The sequence below is a fragment of the Pezoporus flaviventris genome, unplaced genomic scaffold (genome assembly GCF_033815535.1).
Source record: "Pezoporus flaviventris isolate CSIRO_AGI_PZ_B2104156 unplaced genomic scaffold, CSIRO_AGI_Pfla_v1 ptg000025l, whole genome shotgun sequence".
In the NCBI taxonomy this organism is placed as follows: Eukaryota; Metazoa; Chordata; class Aves; order Psittaciformes; family Psittacidae; genus Pezoporus; species Pezoporus flaviventris.
Genome location: NW_026892573.1, coordinates 394,193 through 419,572, shown reverse-complemented (window position 1 = coordinate 419,572; position 25,380 = coordinate 394,193). Strand labels below are relative to the sequence as shown.

The 25,380-nt window shown below is 37.3% G+C and overlaps 1 protein-coding gene and 1 long non-coding RNA gene across 4 annotated transcripts in view; one reads left to right on the top strand and one right to left on the bottom strand.

Moving 5' to 3' along the window:
• TDRD3 (tudor domain containing 3) overlaps nucleotides 1–25,380 on the top strand; it is a 96,833-nt gene that overhangs the window by 29,728 nt on the left and 41,725 nt on the right. For 2 of the 3 annotated variants that reach the window (XM_061457260.1, XM_061457258.1), the window contains exons 2-3: nucleotides 16,679–16,763; nucleotides 19,531–19,596. In XM_061457260.1, the coding sequence (XP_061313244.1) occupies nucleotides 16,679–16,763; nucleotides 19,531–19,596 (151 nt within the window). The remainder of the gene's footprint in view (nucleotides 1–16,678; nucleotides 16,764–19,530; nucleotides 19,597–25,380) is intronic. The other variant, XM_061457259.1, reaches the window with a different exon arrangement.
• LOC133271340 (uncharacterized) lies at nucleotides 4,921–6,040 on the bottom strand. Its single transcript, XR_009744095.1, has 2 exons — nucleotides 5,924–6,040; nucleotides 4,921–5,179 (listed from the first exon to the last, which is right to left on the bottom strand). It is a non-coding gene; the product is annotated as an uncharacterized LOC133271340 (long non-coding RNA).

Genomic DNA, 25,380 nt, shown 5'->3' with positions numbered 1-25,380 from the left:
GTGGAATGGAAGGAAACAAAAGCAATGTATTTCAGTAGGTTTAACACAGATTATTTTGCGAGTGTAGGTAGGACTAGTGACCTGCATATCACAGGGTTCAGAAGAAGCAGTTCTGCAGAAAAGTACTTTCAGCTTTTTCCTCTGTTTTGTTATACGCCACTCAGAATATGATGCAGTGTCATGCTGTTAATTGGGGTATAGAAAGCAACTGTTCAGTCATTAGTTAAGCATAGTATTTGTAAGATACCTGATCTTTCACTTTGGCCAGCCTCTCAAGGCATTAGCTGGAGTCAGTGTGAAGTCTGGGTGCAGCAGGATATAAAGGTGTGTGGGTGGGGACGTTGGAAGAGACGAAGACCCGAGTAGAGAACTAGAACACAACATGACCTTTTAGGGAAGGGCTAAAAGAGTTGAGGTAGTTTAGTTTAAAATGAGAAGCCTGGCAAAGTCAAACCCTTAAAGATTTAAAACCCATGCTTTCTTCTTCTCATAGCTGTCTATAATACTTTAAGGACAGTAATGGTCAAGGTGTGGTCAAGGAACGTACATCTGACTGCTACAGCTACTTCTGGACCTGCCTCTACAAAGTATGTTTGAGTAAATTTATTTTGCTTGTAGGATTAATGTGTGACCAGTACTGAAAAGAAAAAGGGTGTTCAGTAGATAAATTACTATAGGATTTATAGTCTAGTACATAAATCCTGTATATGAGAGTGTAATAATACTGCAGTAACATGGAGAATGGTGTGTACTTTCAGGGAAGTATTTTTGTATCGTGGATTTTTTTCTTTTCTCTGAGAATATTGTGAACTGCCCATCTGAAAGGTGTCTTGTCATATCTCAGCCATAAAGCCCTGGTATCTTATATGCCTTCTTGTATATCATTGCATGAAATCAGCTTACATATTTTATGCAGTCCTTCAGTTCGAGAGTAAGAGCAGTTTAGATCCATGGGGAGAAGGAAGATAGGGAAGGACAAGAAGTAGCAGTGTACCCTTTTGCTGTTAAAAGTGCTATGCATGCTTATCTTACGGCTTTAGTTATTTTAGATAAATGAGGAAACATATCGCCTCCGTGGGTTAATTAATGTTGACAAATAGTGGCTATACCTACAATGTCACTACTAGAAGACAAAATGAATAAAAAGCAGACAGGATAGAAAGGAGACTATCTACAGAGATCCTTCCCTTTGTAGCTGTCACTAGTAAGGTGAAATCTCAAAGCATATAGCAAGGTTTTGCAGAATTTTTTAGCCCGTGCTAGTGATAAACTGAGTTACTTTCCCAGTATTAGTTTTGAGGTTCAGAAGACTGAAAGAAAAAGGTTGATTTTGGTGATTAGGAAGTATATCTAAAAACTGGTTATGGACTTCAGCAAGAACAAATACTTCAGTGATTATTTTATGAGGTTAAAAATTGGTGATTAACTCATGTTTGTGTTGTTGTTGGAGCCGTTTTTTCTTTGTCTGAATTTTGGTATGGTTAATGCAGTATACTTTTTGCTGCCATGCTTAGTGCTTCAAGCTTTTAAATATTTCCTTTTGTTTTGGCAGAGAACTAGTTGTTTGATGGTAGACTTGGCTTTTCTCTGCACTGGAATGCCAGAGGCATCACAGCCTCACTTTGTACCTTGCAATAATAATTTAACATAAACACTATAATTGCTATATTTACCTTCATTTCACAAGCTGGAAAAACATAGTTATAAATGACATGAATTTAGAAGGCAGTAATATCAGCTTTAGTGCAGGAGGAATAGAGAAACAGTACTAAATTGATTTAAAAATGAAATAACCAAGGTGGTTCTGGAACTACATATTGAAAAATATATGCTTATGAAATTGCACCCCCAAATTTATCAGCAAGATAATGACTTAAAATTCATGCTGTTTTACACCCAATCAAGGTGTTGGTTGTTTTTGTCATTTTTATGTCATCAGGTTACTGCTGGTAATTCTTAATTACTCAGTAACCTTATTGCCGTTTTTCTCCACATCCTAATTTTAATCCTTTCTTTTGTGCCTCTCTTGAATAAGAGAATAGTTTCTGTGGCTGAAGGGCTTGTGTTTGGTCAAGTTTTCCAGTGCTGAAGTCCAATTAGAGCCGTCAAAGATGATGGTTTTAGGGGCGCTGTTTGTTATCAAACTGCAGACTTACATCATTTAGTCAACTAAGTCTTGGTGGTATCTTAACTTTGGGGTGATTGGTGGCGTGGGTAGATTGGAATGAATTGCTGTATTCCCACCAGGTATTGAGCAAAGCATCCTTAAAAAAAAATCCAGCCAAAGAAACTCTCTAAATAGCAATTGCAAAACTGCATTCACATGCTTAAAAGTGGCTATATAACACTTAGAACTTGTAGTTGTGACTGTTTGGGGGGAACAACAAATCAATAAGTAACATGAAGATTCAATTGCTTGCATTTACGTATGTGATAGTTTCTCACAGATCTGTTTCAGCATAGGGGGCGTTATTGATTCTCAACTCCTTCTCAAGTCATCAGCTGATGAAAATATGTCCTGAGTACAGTAAATTACTACTTCATTAGTTGTGTTGTATATGCTCAGAGCTGGTCTCGGTTAATTCTTGTCTGGCTTTTTATAAAGCTGAGCTCTGTAATCTGTCATGTAGTCAGCTTGGTTACACAGAGGCCACATATGCATCAACTGTTTAGTGCATGTCTTACAAATTTTAGTAGATTATGGTATTAAATTATAAAAGAATTTTAACATTTGAAGGCATATATCTTGAACCTATGCTGATGCAGCAGTACAAACTGCAGCAGGTCATACTCAAAAAGGTGGAAAACCTACCGCATACAGTATTAGATGTATTCTGAACTGGGATTTGGTAACTTTCTCTCTTTTCACCAGTATTAGCAACTGACCTGAAATTTCTCTTGTACCTAAGTGTGAAATGTATGTGTTAAGTATTTACTAAAGGATAACAAAATCAATTTATAGAAGCGAAATAGGTTTTGCTCCATGGTATGAAAGGAAGCAAATAGAACACTCACCTGAAGGGCCAACAGCAACATCTGAATTTGTGCTGTAGTTCCAGTTAAGAATTTAAATCCATGGAAGTAAAAGTAAATATGTATGTATATAAATCCAACATGGAAATACAAGTAAAATACATTACCTGAAGGAAGCATAACTTTAGGTCATTTAAAACTAAGTCTGTATGTTTACATTTTAAAATGTAATGTTCAGGTACAGTTGCAAATTGTACTGAGTTCTTGAAATAACAGAAAGGTTGATTGGAAGACATCTTAATTAAAGCTTTTGCTCCAAAAAGGACTCTAGATCATGTCAGCTGTATCTTTGCCTAGCTGTATCTTGAAGCAGTCCAAGAACTTCTCCAACCCCTCTGGGGAACCTGTCTCTGTGCTTCACTGCATGACCTGTGGTAGAAGTCTACATTAAAAATTAAACAACTCATAATTTTCAGTTTTTTTAACCGAAACTTACGTACAGCAGCACTATTGCTTAGTAAGTCTGATTTAATTTGCATTGTTCTATAATATTGTGTCTTATATTGTTTAGAAAATGGATCTTGGTATTCTTTGTGTATTTTGGACTACTACTGAGCCATGAGTTAGTGTCCAGAAAATAACCATGTGACTGCATACTTTTCACAAAAGTATGAGATAAAGCTCAGTTGTTTTCCTTGAGCAGTAGTTTGTGTTTTTTATGCTGAAATTCACTTGATGTCTTATCCTGTGGTCACAGAGGGCAGTGATTTTTGGTGTCATCTAGAACCATGGGTAATCATCACCAGTTGCCTTGCTATCCAGGCTTTTGTCTTAATGTTTGGTGTATGGAATGCAAACCAGTGGGATAATCGCTGTTAACTAATCTTCTAGAAGAGGAACCACTGTATTGATATTCCTTCTTACTGTGTCTTAATATGTGAGGAAAAAAGATTCTTCTTTCTTTTGCCTTAACAATTCTGTTTCTTTAAGAACCTTTGGTGAAGGATTTTACCAGAACTATTTCAACACCATTATTTCTACCCTCTACTCCCCGCCTCCTTTCCTCTTTCACACACTTTTCTTTATCTTTCAGAGAACTATAATAGCTGTGGGTGGGACATTTTCTGTCTGCCAAAAGTATCATCTTCACCTGCAAGCTCACAGGTTTCTCAAAAGCCTACAGAGTCTAGTCTCTCTTATAATCTCTATCATACGATTTTTTTTTTCATATGGGTCTAGGGAGTTCTTAGGATTTCATGTAATTGTTCCTTTTAAAAATACTGTGTGTTGTTTTACTGTTTTCCATTCTTCTGGAGGAAATGTTTATTTAAAGCATGTCAGCAGTTTTGTATTTTGGCTTTTCTAGAACTCTTGGGTAAATACTCGCTATTCCCAGTGGATTTTGTTGTTATTGTTGTATTTATTCTAAGACCTTTTATATTGTACAGTCAGCTCGAGAACCTTGCTTAGATGTGGGGAATAACTTCAGCAATAACTGAAGTTTGGAAACTTTCCAGTCTCTGTAGAGATTTAATTTTTTAGAAATAAATGTAAAAAAAAGCTTGTGTATTACAGCTTTTTCTTTATCAATCCTTTTGAATCTTGGTCCTTTATCAGCCTTGTCATCTGTGAGGTTTCTTGCATATGCTTTGAAATGTCTTCATTATTAGCTTTTATCAAATTAATCCTTCAGAATACTTTTGCTCAGTCTTTCTTTTAATTTTTTTGTTGTTGTTTGGTCAGCATAATTAACCTAATTTTTCATTTGAAGCATGTCCATACATTTTTGGCTTTTAAATATAAAGTTTGGCACCCCTTTACTGTTTTGTCTAAGTCATCAGTAATAATGGCTTTATGACTTCCCAGGAACTTTATTCCAAAGTCAAGAAACATAGGGTTTTTTAATCATTAAATGATAATTCCTCACAGTTAAAAAAAAAAAAAAAATTATAGTATCTTAAGTGTCTAATTTTTCCTGAGCTTTGGGCTGTTTTCTTGAGCTTGGTAGCAACTCATTTTTCTAAGATTCTCTGTGTGTAACTATCTAAATGGTGAATGAGAGCTATATAGAATTTTTATCTCCACAATAAAAAGATGGTATGTGGCCACAGCTATTCTCTGCTTGACTCCAACACTCCTGGTCTCACACACATGGTGGTGAAATAAGTGATCCCTGTGTCTGCATTTTAATGGGATTGATGATTACCTCTGGGTCATAGAATCATAGGATAGTTAGGGTTGGAAAGGACCTTAAGATCATCAAGTTCCAAACCCCCTGCCATGGGCAGGGACACTTCACACTAAACCGTATCACCCAAGGCCTCGTCCAACCTGGTCTTGAACACTGCCAGGGATGGAGCATTCACAACCTCCCTGGGCAACCTATTCCAGTGCTTCACCGCCCTAACAGTAAAGAATTTCCTCCTTATATTGAATCTAAACTTCCCCTGTTTAAGTTTTAACCCCTTACCCCTTGTCCTGTCACTACAGTCCCTAATGAAGAGTCCCTTCCCAGCATCCCTATAGGCCCCCTTCAGATGCGGAAAGGCTGCTCTGAGGTCTTCACGCAGCCTTCTCTTCTCCAGGCTGAACAGCCCCAACTTTCTCAGCCTGTCTTCATACAGGAGGTGCTCCAGTCCCCTGATCATCCTTGTGGCCCTTCTCTGGACTTGTTCCAACAGTTCCATGTCCTTTTGACGTTGAGGACACCACAGCTGCACACAATACTCCAGGTGAGGTCTCACAAGAGCAGAGTAGAGGGGCAGGATCACCTCCTTTGACCTGCTGGTCACGCTCCTTTTGATGCAGCCCAGGATAGGGTTGGCTTTCTGGGCTGGAAGCGCACACTGCCTAGTCATGTTCATTTTCTCATCGACCAGCACCCCCAAGTCCTTCTCCACAGGGCTGCTCTGAATCTCTTCTTTGCCCAACCTGTTGCTGTGCCTGGGACTGCTGGGTCATGGAACTTGGTTGGGTACTTCCAGTAGAGAAAGTTACCCTCTCTGTCTGCTGTGTTCATGCAGGACTAGAAAATACACTCATAGCTGAGATGGGCAGAACTTCCTTATAGATGGATGTTAAGCAGCTGGTGATGATGGTCTTTTATTTGGTGAAAATTCTGTTTTCTTTCATCCTTTCAATCCATTTCCTTCTGTACTTCCTAACAAGTACTTCAGATTCTGACATCTTTCGTGTTAAAAATTTATACTTTGTAAGATAATTTTTGAATGTAAACCACCTTGTCAAAGTATTTATCATTAGCTTTTGGAATTATTTTAAAGTGAAGATATATAAGCCTTGCGGGTACTTATATTTGCATATGGCTGCTAATGCAGTTTAAAAGTACATCACAAACAATACCCTGAAAGTGCAGTTATATAATTTATTAAAGCCTGCCACATGTACATCTGACAACTTAATTTGCAGTTTTTATCCTGTCCTTCAGTGATTTCTTACCTTGTTTACAGATGCCAGTGAAGAGAAATGAGCATTACAACATTCAGCGAAGGCCATCTAATTTGAGCGTTTTGAAAGCATAAGGAAGTAAATTCAACAGATACACAGCCCTTTCAGAGAGTACCCTGCTTAGCAGGTTCTTGTCTATTCAAGTGAGGCTTCTCCACATGCATTTTTGCCTTTCGCAGTCTCTTGCTTGGAGAAGAGCAGTGGGTGTCCTGAAACCAGCCTCTTGGAGACCTGTGTGATAAGACAGTCTCTGATTTATAGGATTTCTGACTCTGGGCCTGGGTTTTACAAGTGATTATTTTCTTCTGTTGAGAACTTAGATTAACAAATGAGGTTTATTCTGGTTTTTAGTACTATTTACATATTTTAGATAAAGTACTTGGTGAGAGAAATGTATTACATTTAGGAAAGAGCATAGAGTCTGAGATTTTTGATGGTTGCATTATTGGAGAAGGATAATGTGGCTGTAAAGGTGTTACAAGTTTTATGTTTGGTTCAAGCACAAAGTTTATCTTAATTTTTCTGTTGTGATATCCTTGTGAAAGATATGCTGCCAGTCTCATGATACAGTTTCAAACCTTTTTGTGTTAAAAGAAGCCCCAAGAATTGCATTTCCAGCAATAGGAATTTTTTAGAAGAAAGCAGACTTGCAAAAAACTATGTCACACTACATACCGCACTATGGGAGGTACTACTATAAACACCTCCCTAAAAAGTGTTAAAATATCTAAAAATGCATATTCTCTTTGTAAGAACTTGATGAAGAATATGCTGAAAACTTGCTTTTGATGCTTAATTTTTGGAACAGAGTAATTTCAGGGAGGCTGGAGGGGGGGGGGGGAAGAAAAAAGCAATACATTGTGCCGGTAATGAAAAAAGAGTGGTGTGTGGGTCTAGGGAGGTGTAAAAGAGAATGATGGACTGTCAGGCTCACCTAATAATAGAGTTATACTTCTGTTTGCATGTCAAACGTGTTAAAGAATAATTCTAAAACTATCACTGGTTACTTAAGCTCTTGTATAAAAGTAGTTCTTGTCTTGTGAAAAGGGATAAGAAGCTGCGTTAGCAAAGGTGACTGGAGAATCATGACAGTAATACAGACTTTGAAACACTTGGAGTACTACAGGGAGTGCTGTGATGCCCTCTCCCTCTAACCCCTAGCAGAAGCCTTCTCACCACCAAATCCTGACTCAGGACCCTACTGACCCAGCTATGAGGCAGGTCTCCTTCCCTGTATTATTTCAGGAGAGGGGAAAACTACTGCTTATTGGGGAAAGCAGTTACTTCCAGACCCTTCACCTCTCCAGTGTTGGAAGAAGGGGGAAGGACTTGGCTCTGCAGCGAGGTGGGGTGGGCTGAGTGCAGAGTAGGAGGTCCTGAAGGAGAAGCACAGTGGGTGTTTATGTTGGGCCTCACTATCAGATGCTGAAATAGTATTAATTACACAATAAAATAATTTTTGTAGTGTTTAGTGTTGTATATGCTTAGGACTGAAATTTTGCTAAGTTACTGGTCTTTATCCCATTCCTACTGAAAGTTTCAGGTAGAAGTAACCTAGGAAGAAGGTAAAGTTTTGTTGAAAGCACCACATTTATATTTTTCTTCCCCTTGACTGTTTACTGTGCTTTCATGATTTCACTGACAAAATAAATTTTACTGCTAGATAATTAACTTCCCTGCATTTAAAAAAGGAAGGAGGGGCACTAATGACAGCCATTCTGTTTTTGCTTTTGTTTGTAAAGTACAACCCTGCCGTTTCTGTTTGTTCTAAAATACATTGGCTTTCTTTAGCTGGTGTTTCTAATGAAAGTCAAGTGTCATAGGCCTCTCAGAGAGTCTTAGGCCTTAGATTTTATCAGCTAAACATGTGAGAATATGAGCTTGGGAATTCACAGTTTATGAATCCCTTTCTGGGGTTTCAGCTTGACCTGGGTTGGAGGTTGCTTTTAAGGAAGCGGTGTATCCCCAGCAGTGAAAGTGTAGGTATCTGGGATGCAAGTTTAGCTGCACAGGTAACTGAGGTGCTGTAGTGGCTGTGCACCAGTTGTAGGAATGTCAGTAACGCTTTAAAGGTAAAGTACCTTCATGTCCATCTAGATGCGTAACTAGTTACAGCCAAAATTCTGTAATTCTCAATGTGTTTTCTGAATGGTGCAAATAGGTTTTTGCTAGCATAACATCCCAATATTTAAAGGATAGCTACAAAGAAGATGGAGACTTCCTTTTACAAGGAGACATGGAAAAGAAAGGGGGGGGGGAGTGGTAATGGTTGCAAGTTACTCCTGGTCAGATTCCAATTGGACACTAGAGGCTAATTTTTTGCAATGAGAAGAGTCAGCCCTAAAGGGGGTCTGCAAGAAAGCTTAAGAGGCATTTGTTACAAGGGCATGTAGTGATAGGGCAAGGGGGAATGGCTTTAATCTGAAAGAGGGGGGATTTAGACTAGATATTAGGAAGAAGTTCTTTACTGTGGGGGTGGTGAGACAATGGCACAGGTTGCCCACAGAAGTTATGGCTGCCCCATCCCTGGTGGTGTTCAATGCCGGGTTGGAAGGGGCTTTGAGCACCCTGGTCTAGTGGAAGGTGTCCCTGCCCATAGCAGAGGTGTTGGAACTGGATGATCGTAAGGTCCTTTCCAACCCAAACCATTCTATATGATTTATTGGAATAATCTTCTCAGGGAAGTAGTGGACTCCCCAGTTTTGGACACAAGATTCAGCTGGACATGGTACTGGGACAGCTAGTCTAGGTCATGCCTTGCCGAGAAAAGTTGGACCAGATGGTACTTAAGGTCCCTTCTAACCTGGTGTTCTATGATAATTCCACATAAAACATAGTGAGTTTTGGATAGCAATACAATACAGTGCATTTTCTTACTTTAACATTTTGGGTTTGCATATTTAGGGGTTGAAATACTGAAAAAATTTAGGTTAAGTTCATATGAGCATTTATGAAACTGGTTTGACTGCACTAGAAAGAATGAATATGGATGGTTCACTGTCAAAATCTGAGGCTGTGTGAGGCATCTTCTAGGTCAAATTTTATTTGATGCTGTCATTAAACACCTGGGTGATGGAGCGTGAAGTACCCAGGGGAAACACAAGACAAAACTCCTTGGAAATGCAAAGTTGTGAGTGCTCAGGGTCAGAGTTCAAAGTGTTCTTAGAAAGATGGAAAAGTGATAGGAGAGCAAGAATACATTTGGATAGCAATAATCATTGGTATTAAGTACAAGATAGAGAGGAAGATACGCCATATGAACAAGATACAGAGCAAGACATTCAAGATGTAGGAATTAAGTCTTTAAATGTGATTTCAAAAAGGAAAGGCATGGTCTCTTCTCCATGGATGTGCAGAAAACATGAGGCAAGAGGAGGCAATGCAGTGAGGTTGGATGTTAAAAATATCACTTTTCTGGGTGTGAGAATAGTAATAGTAAAATTGCCAAGAATGTCACTGAATCTACATTTATCATTCCTTACAGACAGTTGCATTGTGGATAAAGGAACAGTTGGCCCTAATTTTGGCAGGACTCTTGAATCTATCTAAAATCTTCTCTATTCTTTTTCACCCTTAAGATCCATCCATATTTTATTTTGTCTGGTAGTCTGTATAATATTACATTATTCTTTAATCTTAGAATTTATTGTTAGGGTGAACAATATCAGTTGCCTTCCCAGTATTGTTATGCAGTTTATAGGGTGTGAAGAAACCTTCTTAAAAATCTGATTTTCATGTTTATCACAATAATGTTTTAAAATGTGAGGGCTTTCTTGGTTGGTTGGTTTTGTTTTTTTTTTTTAAACAGTTTTAATGATAGCCCTTCAATAACGTTTGTAACATTGCAGTGCAAATCCTTTATACAGCTGAAAATCAGCGGAACATTTTGAAACCCTAGTAAGAGAACTGAGTTTTTAAAATAGCTAACATAGAAGATAGAGTGGTTCTGCTGTGGAACAATACTGACATCCAGTGGTGGTCTCGTACTAGTGCTTTCTTTGAAGTTGCACATTGCTTTATTGCTAAAATTGTTCTCTCTTCTTTTGTGGAGTTACCAAGTATGATAAATTTGAAAGCTCTCTGCGATTTCCTCCCCCCCTTCCATTTTGTGTGGCATGATTGCATAAATGTGCTTTCTTAGCAAAGTAATAGAAGGAGCATTCTGATTTCTACATACACACATTGAAAAATAGCTATATAAAGTCTACTGTAAGATGTAGGCTGGCACAAGAAGTACTGTTAGCGCAGTTTGTGTTCTCTGCTAATATCACTGATTCTGTGAAGAGCTGTGAATCTGAAATGTGTAAATTTTACAGAGCATGCATATTAATATTAATTTCTTTTATTCTTTCCTTAAAGAAAGCTTCTCCTTAATAAAATGTGAGTTGTAGAGATGATAGGAGAAAATTACAGAGGACTGCTAAAAAAATGTAAGATGAGATAATAAAAGCCTAGAAGATTGAACATTTCTGTTTGTGCATGAACTGTTAATTACAACTAGAGGAAAACATGCTTGTGACAAATAAACATTATTAGGAAAGTTTTTTGGTGGATTTAATTCTAGTGTAAAGCTCTTATTTTAAACCTATTAAAGTGTATGTGTGTGTGTACATGTGCATGTTTGTCTGCAGGTCAAGTATTTGATCCAACAGTATAGAGTAGACAAGAAAATAATGTATGTACTCTTGATATCACTGATTTTCTTCAATGTTTCAGACATAGGTGGTAATGGTGTAGTACTACAGAAATCTGTCTGTACAGATTTAGGCCATGTCAGGTATAGTCTCTTCTTGATGAAGTAAAACAAGATAAAATGAGGTAAGTAGGGCGCAGCTGAGATTGGTAGTATAGAATTATAGAACCTTAGCAATGGGAAATGCAGAAAAGGAGAATGTGCACACCTATAATGTGCAAAAGTGGGTTATTAAATTGATGTCATACTTTATCTGAAGGAGCAGTGGGAAAACACCTCTGCCTGTCACTGATGCAGTATGTGTATTACAAAGGAAAAATTACTGAAAACTGTTTCTCACAGAAGCTTATTGAGAACATTTTGACAGAAAAATTGCAGATTTGGATTTTTATGTGAATGGTTCACATAGAAAATGCTGATTCATTACTAATGGCTTTGTTTTAATGTTTCATTTGAAGGTAAGGTAAAAATCTAGGTACTTTGTAGGAGATGTTCTTCTGGCAAAAGCTGTTGCTAAGAGGATTGTACTGCTACATGTCTCGGATGAGCAGAGCTTGGGGGTGGGGGAAGAATAGGTGAGATATCCCTCCAGGTATCAGCAAACATAACGTAGAAGAACTGACGAAGCATTTATTTTTCCTCTCCCTACCAGTCTCTCTCAAGAGGATGTGCCACAAATAACCACCTCAACCATTTGCGGCAGCTTTCTGCCCATTTGATTGTAAACTGATTTTTTTATTTTTTTGTTTTTTAATTTGTAGTAATATGCTAAGGCTACAGATTCCCTATGTGACTCATGCAGCATTACTTGCTGTAATTCCTTAAAAATCAATTGAATTATCTACATTACGTTGATTTATAGCTTTTGAGATTGTTTTAAAACCTGTGCAAGAGTCAAATCTAGTGAATACTTTTTTCCTTGGAAACCAAAGGATTGCAATGCATGTTATTCTAGTTAGCAGTCCTCCTGGAAAGAAGTTCTGTATCAGTTTGTGTGTGTGTTGGTGTTTCGTTTTTTTTTTTTTTTTGTGTTTTGTTGTGTTTTTTAGATTTTTGTTTGTTTGTTTTGTTTGTTTTTTGTTTTTTTTTTTTTTTGTGGAGTTTTGTTTGTATGTTTGGTTGGTTGGTTTTGGTTGGTTTTGTTTTTGTGAATAAACCAAAACCTAAGTGGCCAGTTGGAACACAGCTGCCTCCTTTTAAGTCTTTCAGGTTCCCGTTCCGGGTAGTAGTATCTGCATTGTATGTTAAGGAAATAATTTCTCATTACTGTCAGTGTAAGATGTCAGTGGTCACCTACTGGCTAGCCTTTGTCTTCTTAGCTTTGCGGAGCTTTGCTGCTTCTCACTCTGTACTTCTCACCCATTTATTTTACCATTTATTTATTGGCTACTTCACCTTAAGCAGAAGTGTGTCATTCTGAAGTGATTGTTTATGGGAAGAGCAAAGGGAAATTTGAGGGTTTTGGCCTCAGCATTTTTATTCCCTATCGCCCTGGCTTTTAGAGAGAAGATGTAGACAGCTTGGTATGGAGGTCTGGAGAGCAAGAATTGATGAGGACACTGGTTATACAGCACTGCCTGGTAGCTTGTGGCAATGGGGAGCTTGTGAGCTGCTTCCAGCAGTGTGGTCTGGTTCATGCGTGGTTTAGGATTGCTTCCTGCCTCTTGGCAGTAGGAAGTATATTGGATTAACGTACCAGAATTGTATCGTAGTTCACCTTTCGTTTTCTGAGGTTGTGATATTTTGCAAAATGGGCAGAATGGGGAATGTAGATGTTGTTAGGCACTCGCATGAATAGAACAGACATCGCTGTTTGGCTGTTCTCTTTGACTCCAAAAGAGGTTTTTGCTGTCTTCTGTTTTTTTTCAGGGACAGATTTTTTTCTTCCCTTCATCTAATATAGAGAACATAAAGATTGAGTGGCTTTATGCTGTAAAGTTCCTATCTTCAGCACACCATATACTGTAATTAAAAGTGGATGGTTAAGGGGTCTCTGTTACCTTCAGCCTGGAAAAAGAATTTCAGGCTTAATCTGTGTGGTGTGGGGGAAAGGATTATGTCACCTGAAGAGTTAATTTTGCCTGTTGCAACTCCCTTTTCATACTTGAGAGATACCGATGTTTGGTGTTTGGGTCTGTTTTGTTTTGTTTTTTTTTTTTCCTATGTAAATGCATCTATTAAAAAAAAAAATACTGTTATGTTTTGGTTGTTTGGTTTGTGGGTTGGTTTGGGGTTTTTTATGTGTTTGGGTTTTCCTCTTCAAATATGTGAGCCTGTAGCAAGAAATACACAAAACGAAAGCTTAGGTTGTTCTAATAAGAGACTGTACAGACAATGGGAGGGGAAAAAAGAACTTTCTGTAATGTTGTAAAGAAAATCTGAACACGTATTTGGAGTACTTGTTGCTGTATAAAATAGTCTAAGACAGTTATTAGGGCAAACCGGAAAGAGGGACTGAATATACATTACTTCCAAGCTTCTTTTAAAGAAGGAGAAATCTGTGCTTTGGCTAATTCTGGTGTAAAGTGTTTCTTGGTTGCGGTTTGTTCTATGATCAATTTCTGACCATTTCTGATGAAATCTGTATTTCTACATCCTGTTGCACCAAAAGTAACACCTGATGTGTTGCTGAAAAGCTCTGCTAGTTTTGCTTTTTTTCCTCTGTTGAAGTTGTTTAGCATAGTTTTTCTAACACAGTTGTTGATTTGATCTTTTTTCTTGAAAGTAATTTTGATCCTGCTCTTATGCATGTAAGTAATTTATGCTTTCATGTAATAAATATCTATAAAAACCAAACCAACCAACCCCAAGCTATAAAATATCCCTCCCACTTTGTTCACAGATTTTGCTTTTTTTGAAGACTGTTTTAACAACCATGTTAATCAGTCTTCTGCTGAAAAGCTTTAGTGTTTGCTTAAATCAAAGTAATAGATGTCCCCAGTGGCATTTCATGATTGGTGCCTCTGTTACATTGGCAGAGATCTCAGTCAGCAATGTTTCTGCTAAGTGCTGTTGCTTATATTAGCACAAGTCAAAAATGAATAGTCTTTTCCAGTGGGTTTCTCTTTACCCTTCTGTCTCAAAGAAAAATCCAAAGTAAATTTATGCATAAATTTATACATATAAAGTTATAAACTGTTTGTTTTGTTGTTTGGTTTTTTTTTTACTAAAACAGAGTGGAATTTTGACAGCTGTGACTGCATCTTTACTTTGCAGTGATAAAGTAAAACATGACTGGTCTAGTGGAAGGTGTCCCTGCCTATGGCAGAGGGTTTGGAACTAGGTGATCTTTATGTCCATCCCAGCCCAAACCATTCTGATTCTGTGACTCAACAGCGAATTTTGTGGTAGCAGAAGTAGTCTTATCCTGTATAAGAGAAATTTAATTCTGGGGCAGATTGTTGATTTTGTTCAGTCTTTTAAAACATTTTTTTTTCTTGCTGTAAAATGGTAGTGCTTATATCTAAATCCTAGGCTGAGTAACTGTAGGAGAGCTGCAGTCCTGTTAGCTTCAGCAGAGTTGAAGAATGACTTCATTTACATTAGGAACAGAAGAGGAGGAATCTTCACATGACTTTCCTGACAGTCTAAAACTCAGCTTATGGATTTCTGTAGTCCCCCTAACCCCTGCTGTTGAACTGACGTTCAGTTTTACGCTGAACATGGCAGAAGGGAAACCTGTAGAGTTTATGGTATTGCTCTTTCTAGGAAGTCTTCTGGCATAATTCAACCACAGTTGAAGCCTTGAGAACAGGATAGTACCTGTGAGATGTATCTGTTCTAGTGTCCTCTGGTACAGAGTGGGAATGCTGTCCTACTTTACCTTCTGACTCCAGCTAAGCAGGTTTGCTAATTTACAGTAGTTACCTGAATTGTCGTAGTACTTGAGCTCAGAGCCACTCAGCTGGGAAATCCTGCACTCCCATGCAAGCCGCCAAATCTTATCGCTTTATTCTTCTCAAGAATCTGCCTTTTATATAAAAAATAACATTGTTTCTTCTTATGTATGCTTTTTTTCCCATTCAGTGCATCTGGGGTTTGGGTTGTTTTGGGTTTGGTTTTCTGTTGTTTCGTTGGGAGTTTTTTTGGTTTGTTTGTGGGGTTTTTTTGGTGATGGTGGTCCGTTCCCTCAGGATTTGGTAGATGTCAGTGTTTGACTTGAACACTTATATCCCATCAAGTACCAGGTTATAGCACAACTGGGATTGTTCATTAGTCTGAGAACACTGGCAGGGCTGGAGAGGATGATGTTCAGCATCAAAAAGGCCTATTAAGTGTGCTTTCCTTCAAATTGATTGCCTTGCTTGCATGTTATATTGTGGATGTTACTTTCTTTAATAAAATATTTCTTGATGCACTCAGGAATATTTGGTTTTAATATTCATTAATGTATATTAAGCTTTCTTAAATCATTCTTCTATTTGTTGAGGAATGGTGATTTCTTGGTAGGTAGTCATTTAAATGTTATTTGGGCAAGTACTATGTTTTGGACTGAATATTTAGCAAACATCAATTATTTAACGATTGCTGTCATGTATTTAAATAAAATGAAGAGCTGTGCAGAGAAGGCAGATTGCCAGCTACGTAAAAATTAAAACTTGGGCTTCAAATAGAAAATATTAGTCAAAATGAATAACAAGTACCACAAATTCTGAGCACTTAAGTTAAAATTCTTATTATTTTTTAAAACTGTTTTGGAGGTTAGAATACATCGACCCTCTTGAATTGATTAGCTGAATCCATTTAAAGCTAGCACTGTTTAGAGGAAGAAATTTATTTTATTCTCCGAACTAATGTCTGAACAGAATTTTTGCAAGAAGAAACTGGTTCCAGGCTACCACCATGAGGGTCACAAATGCCATTTCCAAATGTAGTTGTGGAGGAGATTTTCTATTCTTGTTTAAACTTTTCCACCATATTTGAAGGTTGATGCTTTGTAGTATGCTTCCATTTTTATCACGTTCTTTGTAGCCCAGGCAAGCAAGAATACGTTCTATAGGATGCATTCTTTTTAAGGAATACATTATACAGGGTGACAGTGTTATATGTTACGTGCCCCAGCCCTTTAAAGCATAACCATACATCCTTGCTCTTTAGAAACAGATGTTTTCTGTGTTGTGTGTGGGATGGGTGTTTTTTAGTTTAGTTTGGTTTGATTTGTTTTCTTGCTTGCAAGTGAAATGAATGAAAGTATGCTGCTTAAATCAAGTAAATGCCAAATGGTTGATTTTGAAAACATGTTCCCTTAATTCCAGGATGTGGGCATGAGGAGTGTAGTTCAAAATAATTGGTATGATGGGTGATTGTTACTTTTTAGGTAGGGATTTGGTTTGGCTTTCTTTGTTTAGAAATTATGGAAGAAGAAATCTTAATCTTACTTCATTGTAAGGAAACTGATTACATGAAGCCGTTTCCCATGTGTTTTTAAGTCTATGCTCCACCAGCAGAAAAGATACAAACTAAAGACAATAATCATATATAGAGGAAAAATGTTTGCCTAATAGATACATCATGTGATATTCTAATACTACGTTTTGTTTTTAACAGGTATCTTTCAGATGAAGGAATTGAAGCTTGCATAAGTTCCTCTGAAAAAGTTAATACAAATGACATTATCCTGGTTGCCCTTAATGTAAGTTATGATTGTGAAAACTTTTTTCCTCACAAATCATGCTAAAAATGTTATATTTAATGGCTGAAGTGTAGGTTTGTGTGGCTAATTAAGTGTACAGTTATCTGTGTGACTAACATATAGGACAGTACTCATCACTCGCCTTGCATATATGGTTGTGAATTTTACTTGGAAATAACACCTGTTCCGAACTGTGAAACCTGGAGGAGGAAAAAACATAATTTGCTGTAGGAAAATATTTTTATGCTTATGAAATGTAAATGTAAAGTCAAAGTACAAGCAGTAATAAAATCAGAACTGTTGTGCACTAACATCACTGGTAAACATTAGTAAGCCTGCTCCCTTTCAGTAACAATGAAACAAGGGCAGCGACTTAATCTGTGTATTTGTTCTTTTAAAAAAATTATTCAATCATGAGGGAGAGTTTTGAGAATTTTACAGTTTCTTTGTTTCAAACCTCTCAGTCATCCATACTCAGAAGTTTTGAAGCTTATGCACTGTATATAGATTTATGTGAACTTCATCCTTTCTACTAGCGATATGTAGTTCCAATGGGAAAAACAATGTATAGATTACTTAAGAGAAAAGTATTCTTTCTTAATGAAATTGTGAATAAGAATTCTTAAGGGACTATTTTGTCCATCTTTAAGAGTCAACCATTTTGGTTGACTCCTCCTTTCATTTATTCTTTAAAGCATGTGTATGTTCACTCATATGTATGCATGCACCAGTTCTTGTAATGAATTTGAAAAGAAGAAAAGCAAAATTATGATGCAGAAATGCAAAGAATGTAATACAAGACATGCAGAGGGTAAACATTTGTTTCTGGACTGTAGTAGCATGTTTATATGTATCTGAGAATATATTACTGTTTTAGAAAAGTAACCCCAAACAAACAAAACCAGATACTTCTGACTTATTGGGTATTACCCTGCGTGTAATTAAATGCTGGAACAAATACTAACATAGTCATTTGTGCACGTATGTGCTTGCTTGGTAGATAATAAAATAACTCCAAAGCCAATTTTAATTGCTTATCAGTGTTTTTGTCATTAAGTCAGTTGTTTTGATGCCCAGAAGGTTAAGTTGCCTGTTGGGTAAGTAGAGAATAGCAGTGTGGCTTGAACAGCAGGATAACAGAGAATTTGGATTCACTTCTTCTAAACTCACAAATTCTTTTCTTGACTGCTAGAGACACGTTTTAGGCAGAAGAAACCAAGAAGTCAATTGACCTTTTTTTTGTGTGTGTGAATTGCATAAATAAGTATGAAATAGACATAAATGTACCTTCAGTGCTTCAAATGTTTTTATTTGGGTAAGATTTTGCAAGGAGTTTGTAAAAGTTGTGTCTTCTTGTTGCTGCTATGATTGCAAACCACTTTGCTGGAGACTCGTCAATTATATGGATATGGAATATGCGGGAACAGTTTATAGGAGCTTGTGTGCTATTCAGAGATAAATAACTGACCGATCAGTTCCCTCGGGTGGGCTTAGATTGAAAACTGAATGTGCTTTCTTGTCACTATCTATGGCTATTTTGAAAGTGGGTTGAAACTTTTGAAAGTGGGTGAAACTGAATGTGCTTTCTTGTCACTATCTATGGCTATTTTGAAAGAGTGTTTATTCATTCTATATACTTGGGGTAAATACACTGAAAGAGCATCCCTACAATTGGTTTTCTGTTTGTAGGATACTGTTGTTTCTTGCTAAAAACAGAACAAACTACTTGTTTACAATGTTTTGCATGCTAAAATATAGAGCTGCTCAGTTCTGGATTACGGTGCCAGAACAATAGTCCATTGGCATGTATTAATGGCGAGTTAGTGTACAAGTTCCAGTAGTAATTATGTTTAGCCCTTCTATTGGAAGTGTTTATGATCATAATAAATAAGGAGGGTTTTTCAGCTTCAATACTGTAATCCACACCAGCATGTTCTATTTAAAACCAATGGGCTTATTTCAAACAGTGGAGTTTAGAAAGCATAGCTGTTTTAGGCTGCACTGCTGTTCTGTGTTTATTTTGTTCACATGTGTAAATGCACTAAAAGCCTAATATGAAAAGTTTAATTAGTTTTAATTCCACTTCCTATGTTCACATGCTGCACTTCTAGCCATCCAGTGCATCCTGTTGTCACACATCACCCTGATTGATGTGCTTGTCCAAACAGTGTTAGGTGAGGAAAGTGCTTTTGTGGACATTTGTTCCTTTGATCATACAAATTCTTTAGTTTAATGTTGTCAGGGGCCATGTTGCACAGTTGCTGAATAATATCATGCAGCTGTCTACCTCACTTCCAAAAGCAGTAATCGGGTATTTACGTTAAAAAAGCATTTAGTAAAAATAAAAGGTAAGCTTTCATTCTAGGTATAATTGCAAAAATCATCTCAACCTTTCATGAAGGATTTGTGCATGTAAGAACAGACAAACTAAAAACTCTTTTCTCTGAAGTGCCAGATGGAGAGTGAAGAAAGATGTTTACCTCTGTTAAGTCTCAGAGTTAGTAATTTTGTTTCATCTGTTTAAAGCATTTTAATCATCTTTGAAAATGTGCTTAAAACAAGAATATAATGTAAAAACCAAAAGGATTTCTTCTATGAACACTTAGTTGTTAATTTTTTTTCATCATATGCAGTTAGTGGGTTTTCTTAGTCTGTATATAGTGGAAGAAACATTATTGAAGAAACACCCTTCTTTTTCCTACTCTAAAATGATTATTTTTTTAAACAGGATGTTTTAGGTTAATATTCTCTTCTGTATTAATTTCAGACAGATTTAAGAACGATTGGCAAGAAATTCCTTCCCAATGACATCAATGGTGGAAAGGTGGAAAAGGTAGACAGTATTTTTATTTCACTATTTCTGTGTGATGACAGGCTTTGTTGTGCATTATTCTGATTGTGTCATTACTTCACATACAAAAGAACCCAATATTTGAGCATATTACAGGATAAATATATGGACATCTCAGTTTGCCCACTAGGCTTCATAAAGAGGACTCTTTATTTCTCAACTTTGAAATGCTTAAGTAAATGTGGACAATCCTAGCAACTTAACTTCTCACTCAAAAGTCATTTACCCTGTTTGGTCTTGACACAGGATCAGAAGTTTTTTTTTTTTTCCCCACCTTTATTCTTGTGAGAACAACAAAGCAGCTGTATGATTATGATATATAGTGATACATGTTGATGCTGTATTACTCACTAATATCACAGTATGCTAGAGATTGGAAGGGACCTCAAAAGATCATCTAGTCCAATCCCCCTGCCGGAGCAGGAACACCTAGATAAGGTTACACAGGAATGTGTCCAGGCGGGTTTTGAATGTCTCCAGGGAAGGAGACTCCACAACCTCCCTGGGCAGCCTGTTCCAGTGTTCCGTCACCCTCACTGAGAAGAAGTTTCTTCTCAAGTTTAAGTGGAACCTCTTGTGTTCCAGTTTGTACCCATTACCCCTTGTCCTATCATTGCTTGCCACTGAGTAGAGCCTGGCTCCGTCCTCGTGACACTCCCCCTTTATATATTTATAGACACTTATAAGGTCACCCCTCAGTCTCCTCCAAACTATAGAGACCCAGCTCCCTCAGTCTTTCCTCATAAGGGAGATGCTCCACTCCCTTAATATGCATCATTATAGCTAGCCACTCTGTGTAATTTTCCTGTGACTGTGTATCCTACAGATTATGTGGATAAAACTATGTTAGATAGCACTTTATATGCTGCAGAATAGTATTATACTCAAAACTTGGATGTGCTAGAGTTTTAACGTATGTTGTATGCTCAGATAAAAATTCAGTCTGCCCCCTTCAGTGCACCCTTCCTGCTTTCTTCCTTACATTCAGTTAAGAGAGGGGATAAATGAAGGAATTTTATTTTAAACTTAGTAGTAGCTCTCAATTCAAACCATTATCCTTAACTTTCAAATATTGACTGTCACTGATGTGAAAGTTCTGGGGAAGCAGACTTCATTACTCTAGAAATTCAAACAGTGATAAATCAAGATGGGTTTGGCTTCTTCTAAAAAAGCAAGATTGATGAGAGAGGCTGTTAAGAGCTGTTGGGATTTGTTTTTTCTGCTGATATTGTCTAAATGGAATTGTGACTGCTGTAAACATTGGCTTCTCCAGGAGCAACAGCCTGAACATTATTGTTGGGTATGAAAAGAACACTTGAGAGATAGTGTATTGCAAGATCATAGTTTTTAGCCAGACAGCAGTCTGTGCATGCAGCATATTACTGATTAACTTTCTGGGTAAAATTTTATTAACTTCATTTCTTATTATGTGGGCCTATGTTTTTTTGCAGATATAACTTAAATAACAAAGGTGGTATTTTATGACACGGATTGTTTGCCTCTTTAGGTTTCTGGATACAGTGCTGTTCAAGATTCTACAGTGCTTAAATAATTTTTTACCACCGAAAAAAATTGATTTAACTATTTCTAGTATCTGCGATTTTAATATTTTTCTTCCTCTTCAGTATGCTGTTTTTGAAATACGGAAAACAAGCAAAATAATTCCTTTTAATGACATCTGGATTTGAACTGGTCATTTCTTAGTTGCTTAATTGGAGTATTACTGAATTTTGCGTTTCAGATCACGTAATATTAACAAGGTCCAAATGTATTTGGTTAAATGTAATTCTCCAGAGTATTGAGATTTTATGCATGGCCTTATTTTGTTTTGCCTTTAGAACATGATTTCAGTTCAAAGTGATTTGAATAGTACTATTTTTTTTTCAGTTTTCATACTAGGATTTCTTTAGAGGTAGATGTTCAGTTTTCAGTCATAACTTGAGAATATACCTAGAAACATCTCCATTTCCTTTAGAGGTAATGTTTCCTGTATTATAGTTGTTATTGTGTAGTTCAAGTGGTGAAAGTGTCATTAATTTCCTGGAAGCTTTGATGGACATGATATATGAGAATCTACTTACATGCTTTAAAATGTTTACTTCTAGTTTAGCTGTTTGAGTCATGTTTTTCATGTTTCTCAGCTCAAACTTAGAGAAGGTGCAATTGGGCCATTTGTTTCCACAAAGTACAAAACCTCTGCCCAAAACCAAGGGATGTGTGCTTAAGAGCTGTGGTGGTTAGTGCTTTGAAATACCTGGGAGATAACAGCTACCTTTTCATGGGAAAAGCCTTCTGCACCTGTTCACACACAAATACTACATCTATATTTTGTAAAACTGAACATCTCAGAAAATGAAAAGGTGAGAAAAATGTAGTTCTAGTTTAATTTTCAAGGATCCCATTTAACCTGTTGCTCTTCCCTCAGTGTCTGTTCTGCTTTGTGTTACTGTGTGTCCTTCTGAGTATTCTCAGTTTTGTTACTGGCAGTACAAAACAGTATATATGTAGGGTCCTAGATAAAGGAACTGGAGCTTGGTGAATTTCTGCATGGGACTGACTTACAGTCAGAGGTGGGGGACTAGATAACAGAATCAAATGCTGCAGGAATCCAGTCCAATCCAAATTTTCTTTCTGAAAGTTTGTTTGATTCAAGCTATTTCTGTTTCCGAGATTGTCACATAGCAGAGAGAGATCAGTGATTACAGAATTCTACTGGTTTTAATGAGGAAAGAGTGAAAATAGAGAGGAACGGGGTAATTTTTTTTTCTCTTGGGTAATGACTGCTGACAACACCAGAAGGAATTTTGAGAAGCTGGAGGAAACAGGCTGGACAGAGAAAAATATGGCCCCTAATGGCCTGTGATAAAGGCAGATTTTTTTTAACAAATGGTACTTGTTAAATCCTAGGGACTTAGTTCCGTCAGCATTGTTAAGGAGCCAGGATTTTTTACATGTGAACTTTTAATGAAATTTAATTTGGTCTTACTTTAATTAGCTGTCTTTATTTGGATCATAGACCTTGGAAAATTATTCTAAAAAAAAAAACCCAAAAAACAACCAACCAAACCCCAAACAAACCAAAACCAAACACATACTGATCATTTCCTGGGAGATGATAATCTTTTGGGTTTTGAGAGGAAGTAGTGCTTATGCAGAAAAAGTCTGTTTGGGAATGATCTCTAACTATAGTTTTTAGCCCAGACTATTAGTGTACTGAATCTTTGCTTAACTGTAATATTTACTTTTTTTTTGAGTAACATAAAGCAAATTTGACTACTTAGTAAATGCTTCTACTTAGCTTGCAATGTATAAAAATATTTTATGATACAGAAGTATGTGTTTACAAAGAAGCATATTTGCTTTAGGCAAGTAAAGAATACAGTTGGGGCAGGAGATACTTCTTAACAATCTGTTAGTAGAAAGTAGTCGTTTGTGGTTCAGAAATGCTTCAGGAAACGGAGATTATATACTACTATTGTTCCTCTCATCCAAGACTAGGATCAGTATTATTTATGTGTATCTTGAGAACATACGATGTATTTCCATCTTGCATAAAAATAATTTTATTTTGTAGTGTAAGTGTAATAGGCAAGTGTTCGCATAAAATTTGCATCTGCATTCTCCAGACGGACCTTGACACGCTTGTGAGGTGGGCTGATGCCAGCCTGATGAAGTTTAACCGTGCCAAGTTCAAGGTCCTAACACCTGGGTCGGAGCAAACCCAGGCACAGCTACAGGTTGGGCAGAGAAGAGATTCAGAGCAGCCCTGCAGAGAAGGACTTGGGGGTGTTGGTTGATGAGAAAATGAGCATGAGCCGGCTTCAGTGTGCGCTTGCAGCCCAGAAAGCCAACTGTATCCTGGGCTGCATCAAAAGGAGCGTGACCAGCAGGTTGAAGGAGGTGATCCTGCCCCTCTACTCTGCTCTTGTGAGACCTCACTTGGAGTATTGTGTGCAGTTTGGTGTCCTCAATATAAAAAGGACATGCATCTGTTGGAACAAGTCCAGAGGAGGGCTACGAGAATGATCAGGGAACTGGAGTACCTCCCATATGAAGACAGGCTGAGAAAGTTGGGGCTGTTTAGCCTGGAGAAGGGAAGGCTGCGTGGAGACCTGATAGCAGCCTTTCAGTATCTGAAGGGGGCCTATAGGGATGCTGGGGAGGGACTCTTCATTAGGGGCTGTAGTGATAGGACAAGGGGTAATGGGTTAAAACTTAAACAGGGGAAGTTTAGATTGGATATAAGGAATAAGTTCTTTCCTGTTAGGGTGGTGAGGCCCTGGAATGGGTTGCCAACCCTAACTATTTTAAAGCTGGCATAGTGACCTAGTCTGACACAATATGGGTATTTAACCATTATAGGTGGCTATCAGCTTCAGTCATTAATACACAGAAATGTTTAATTAACTCGTTTATAGATGTGTTTTCTGATGATTTAAAAAAACCCCACAACTACTACCAGCGTTAACCACAAGATGGCCACATTTGCATAGAAATTGAAAAAGCTCCACTTTCCCATTTTCATCTAGATTACTATATACCAGAAATATATGTTAAGTATTAATAGAATAAAAATGAAATGAATATAAAGTTACAAGGTGTAATTTACTAGTGTTGTGAATGCAGAAACATTCATTCCCAAAGAAGCATTAAGAAAGGATTTAATTTCTGAGCTCAGAGAGATGCTTTCTGAGTACTGTCAGATTGATGGCAAGCTGTTAAAATATAACTTGCCAGCGATTCCAATTCATGTTTAAGGTTACTCATATGTTTCCCCCTTTCTGTTTCATTACGTTATTGTAACTAACTGTGCTTTGTTGTCTTTATTGTCTCTTTGTGGATTTTGATGTCCTACAGGTTTTTTTGGTGGTAGGGTTTTTGTTTGTAAAAGAACAAAGTGTATGAAAAAGTATATGTTAGATATAATAAACTAAACCTTCATACTGAAGTAGCGTATAAACTTAACTAGACGTGAGTGAATGATATTTTAATTACTTTAAGCTATGTCCAGAAACAAGCTACAGCTGTACTATTTAGAACTTAAGAATGAAGCCATTACTTAAATAATAATATGGGATTGTATGCAAGGAAACAGTTGCAGGGTCACAGAGTGGTTGATGTTGAAGGGACCTGATAAGGTTATTTGGTCCAATATCCCTGCTCAAGGGCCACCTGCAGACATTTGCCCAGAGTAACATCCAGACAGCTGGAACCTCCCCTCTGGTGTTTCACTCATTGTCATTCTGCAGTTCTCTCACAGCAGAGAACTTTCAGTCTCTTAAATCATCTCTGTGGCCTTTCTGTGTCCAGCCTTTGTGTCCATGCTGTAGTAAGCCACCAGATGCACAGAAATGTTAGACTTGATGTGCCCTTGAGTTACACTGCAATGGCCCATCAGTCAGTGTTTAAAGAAGTCTGGTGTCCATGACAGGCCGTTAAGGTTTCTGTATCTGTGTATTTAATTTATTACTTTTTCACTGTTGTCTGTTTGGTATGCTGAATAGCCATTAACCTTTACAAAACACTGTAAAATGTACAAACCTTTACAAAGCCATTTATCTTTACAAATCACATTTCCTTCATTCCAGGTATTATTACAGTGCTGTCAAATTGCAGTCCCTTTTTTTAAAGGCTGCATGTTCTAGAAATGTTGAAAGAGCAAACTTATTTTAATCACAAGCCAAGCATTGTCCTTTTTTTAGAAATAATTAAATTTATGTCTGATGTCTTGAAATGTTTTCTTTCTTCCTTTTCCTAGGTGATGTA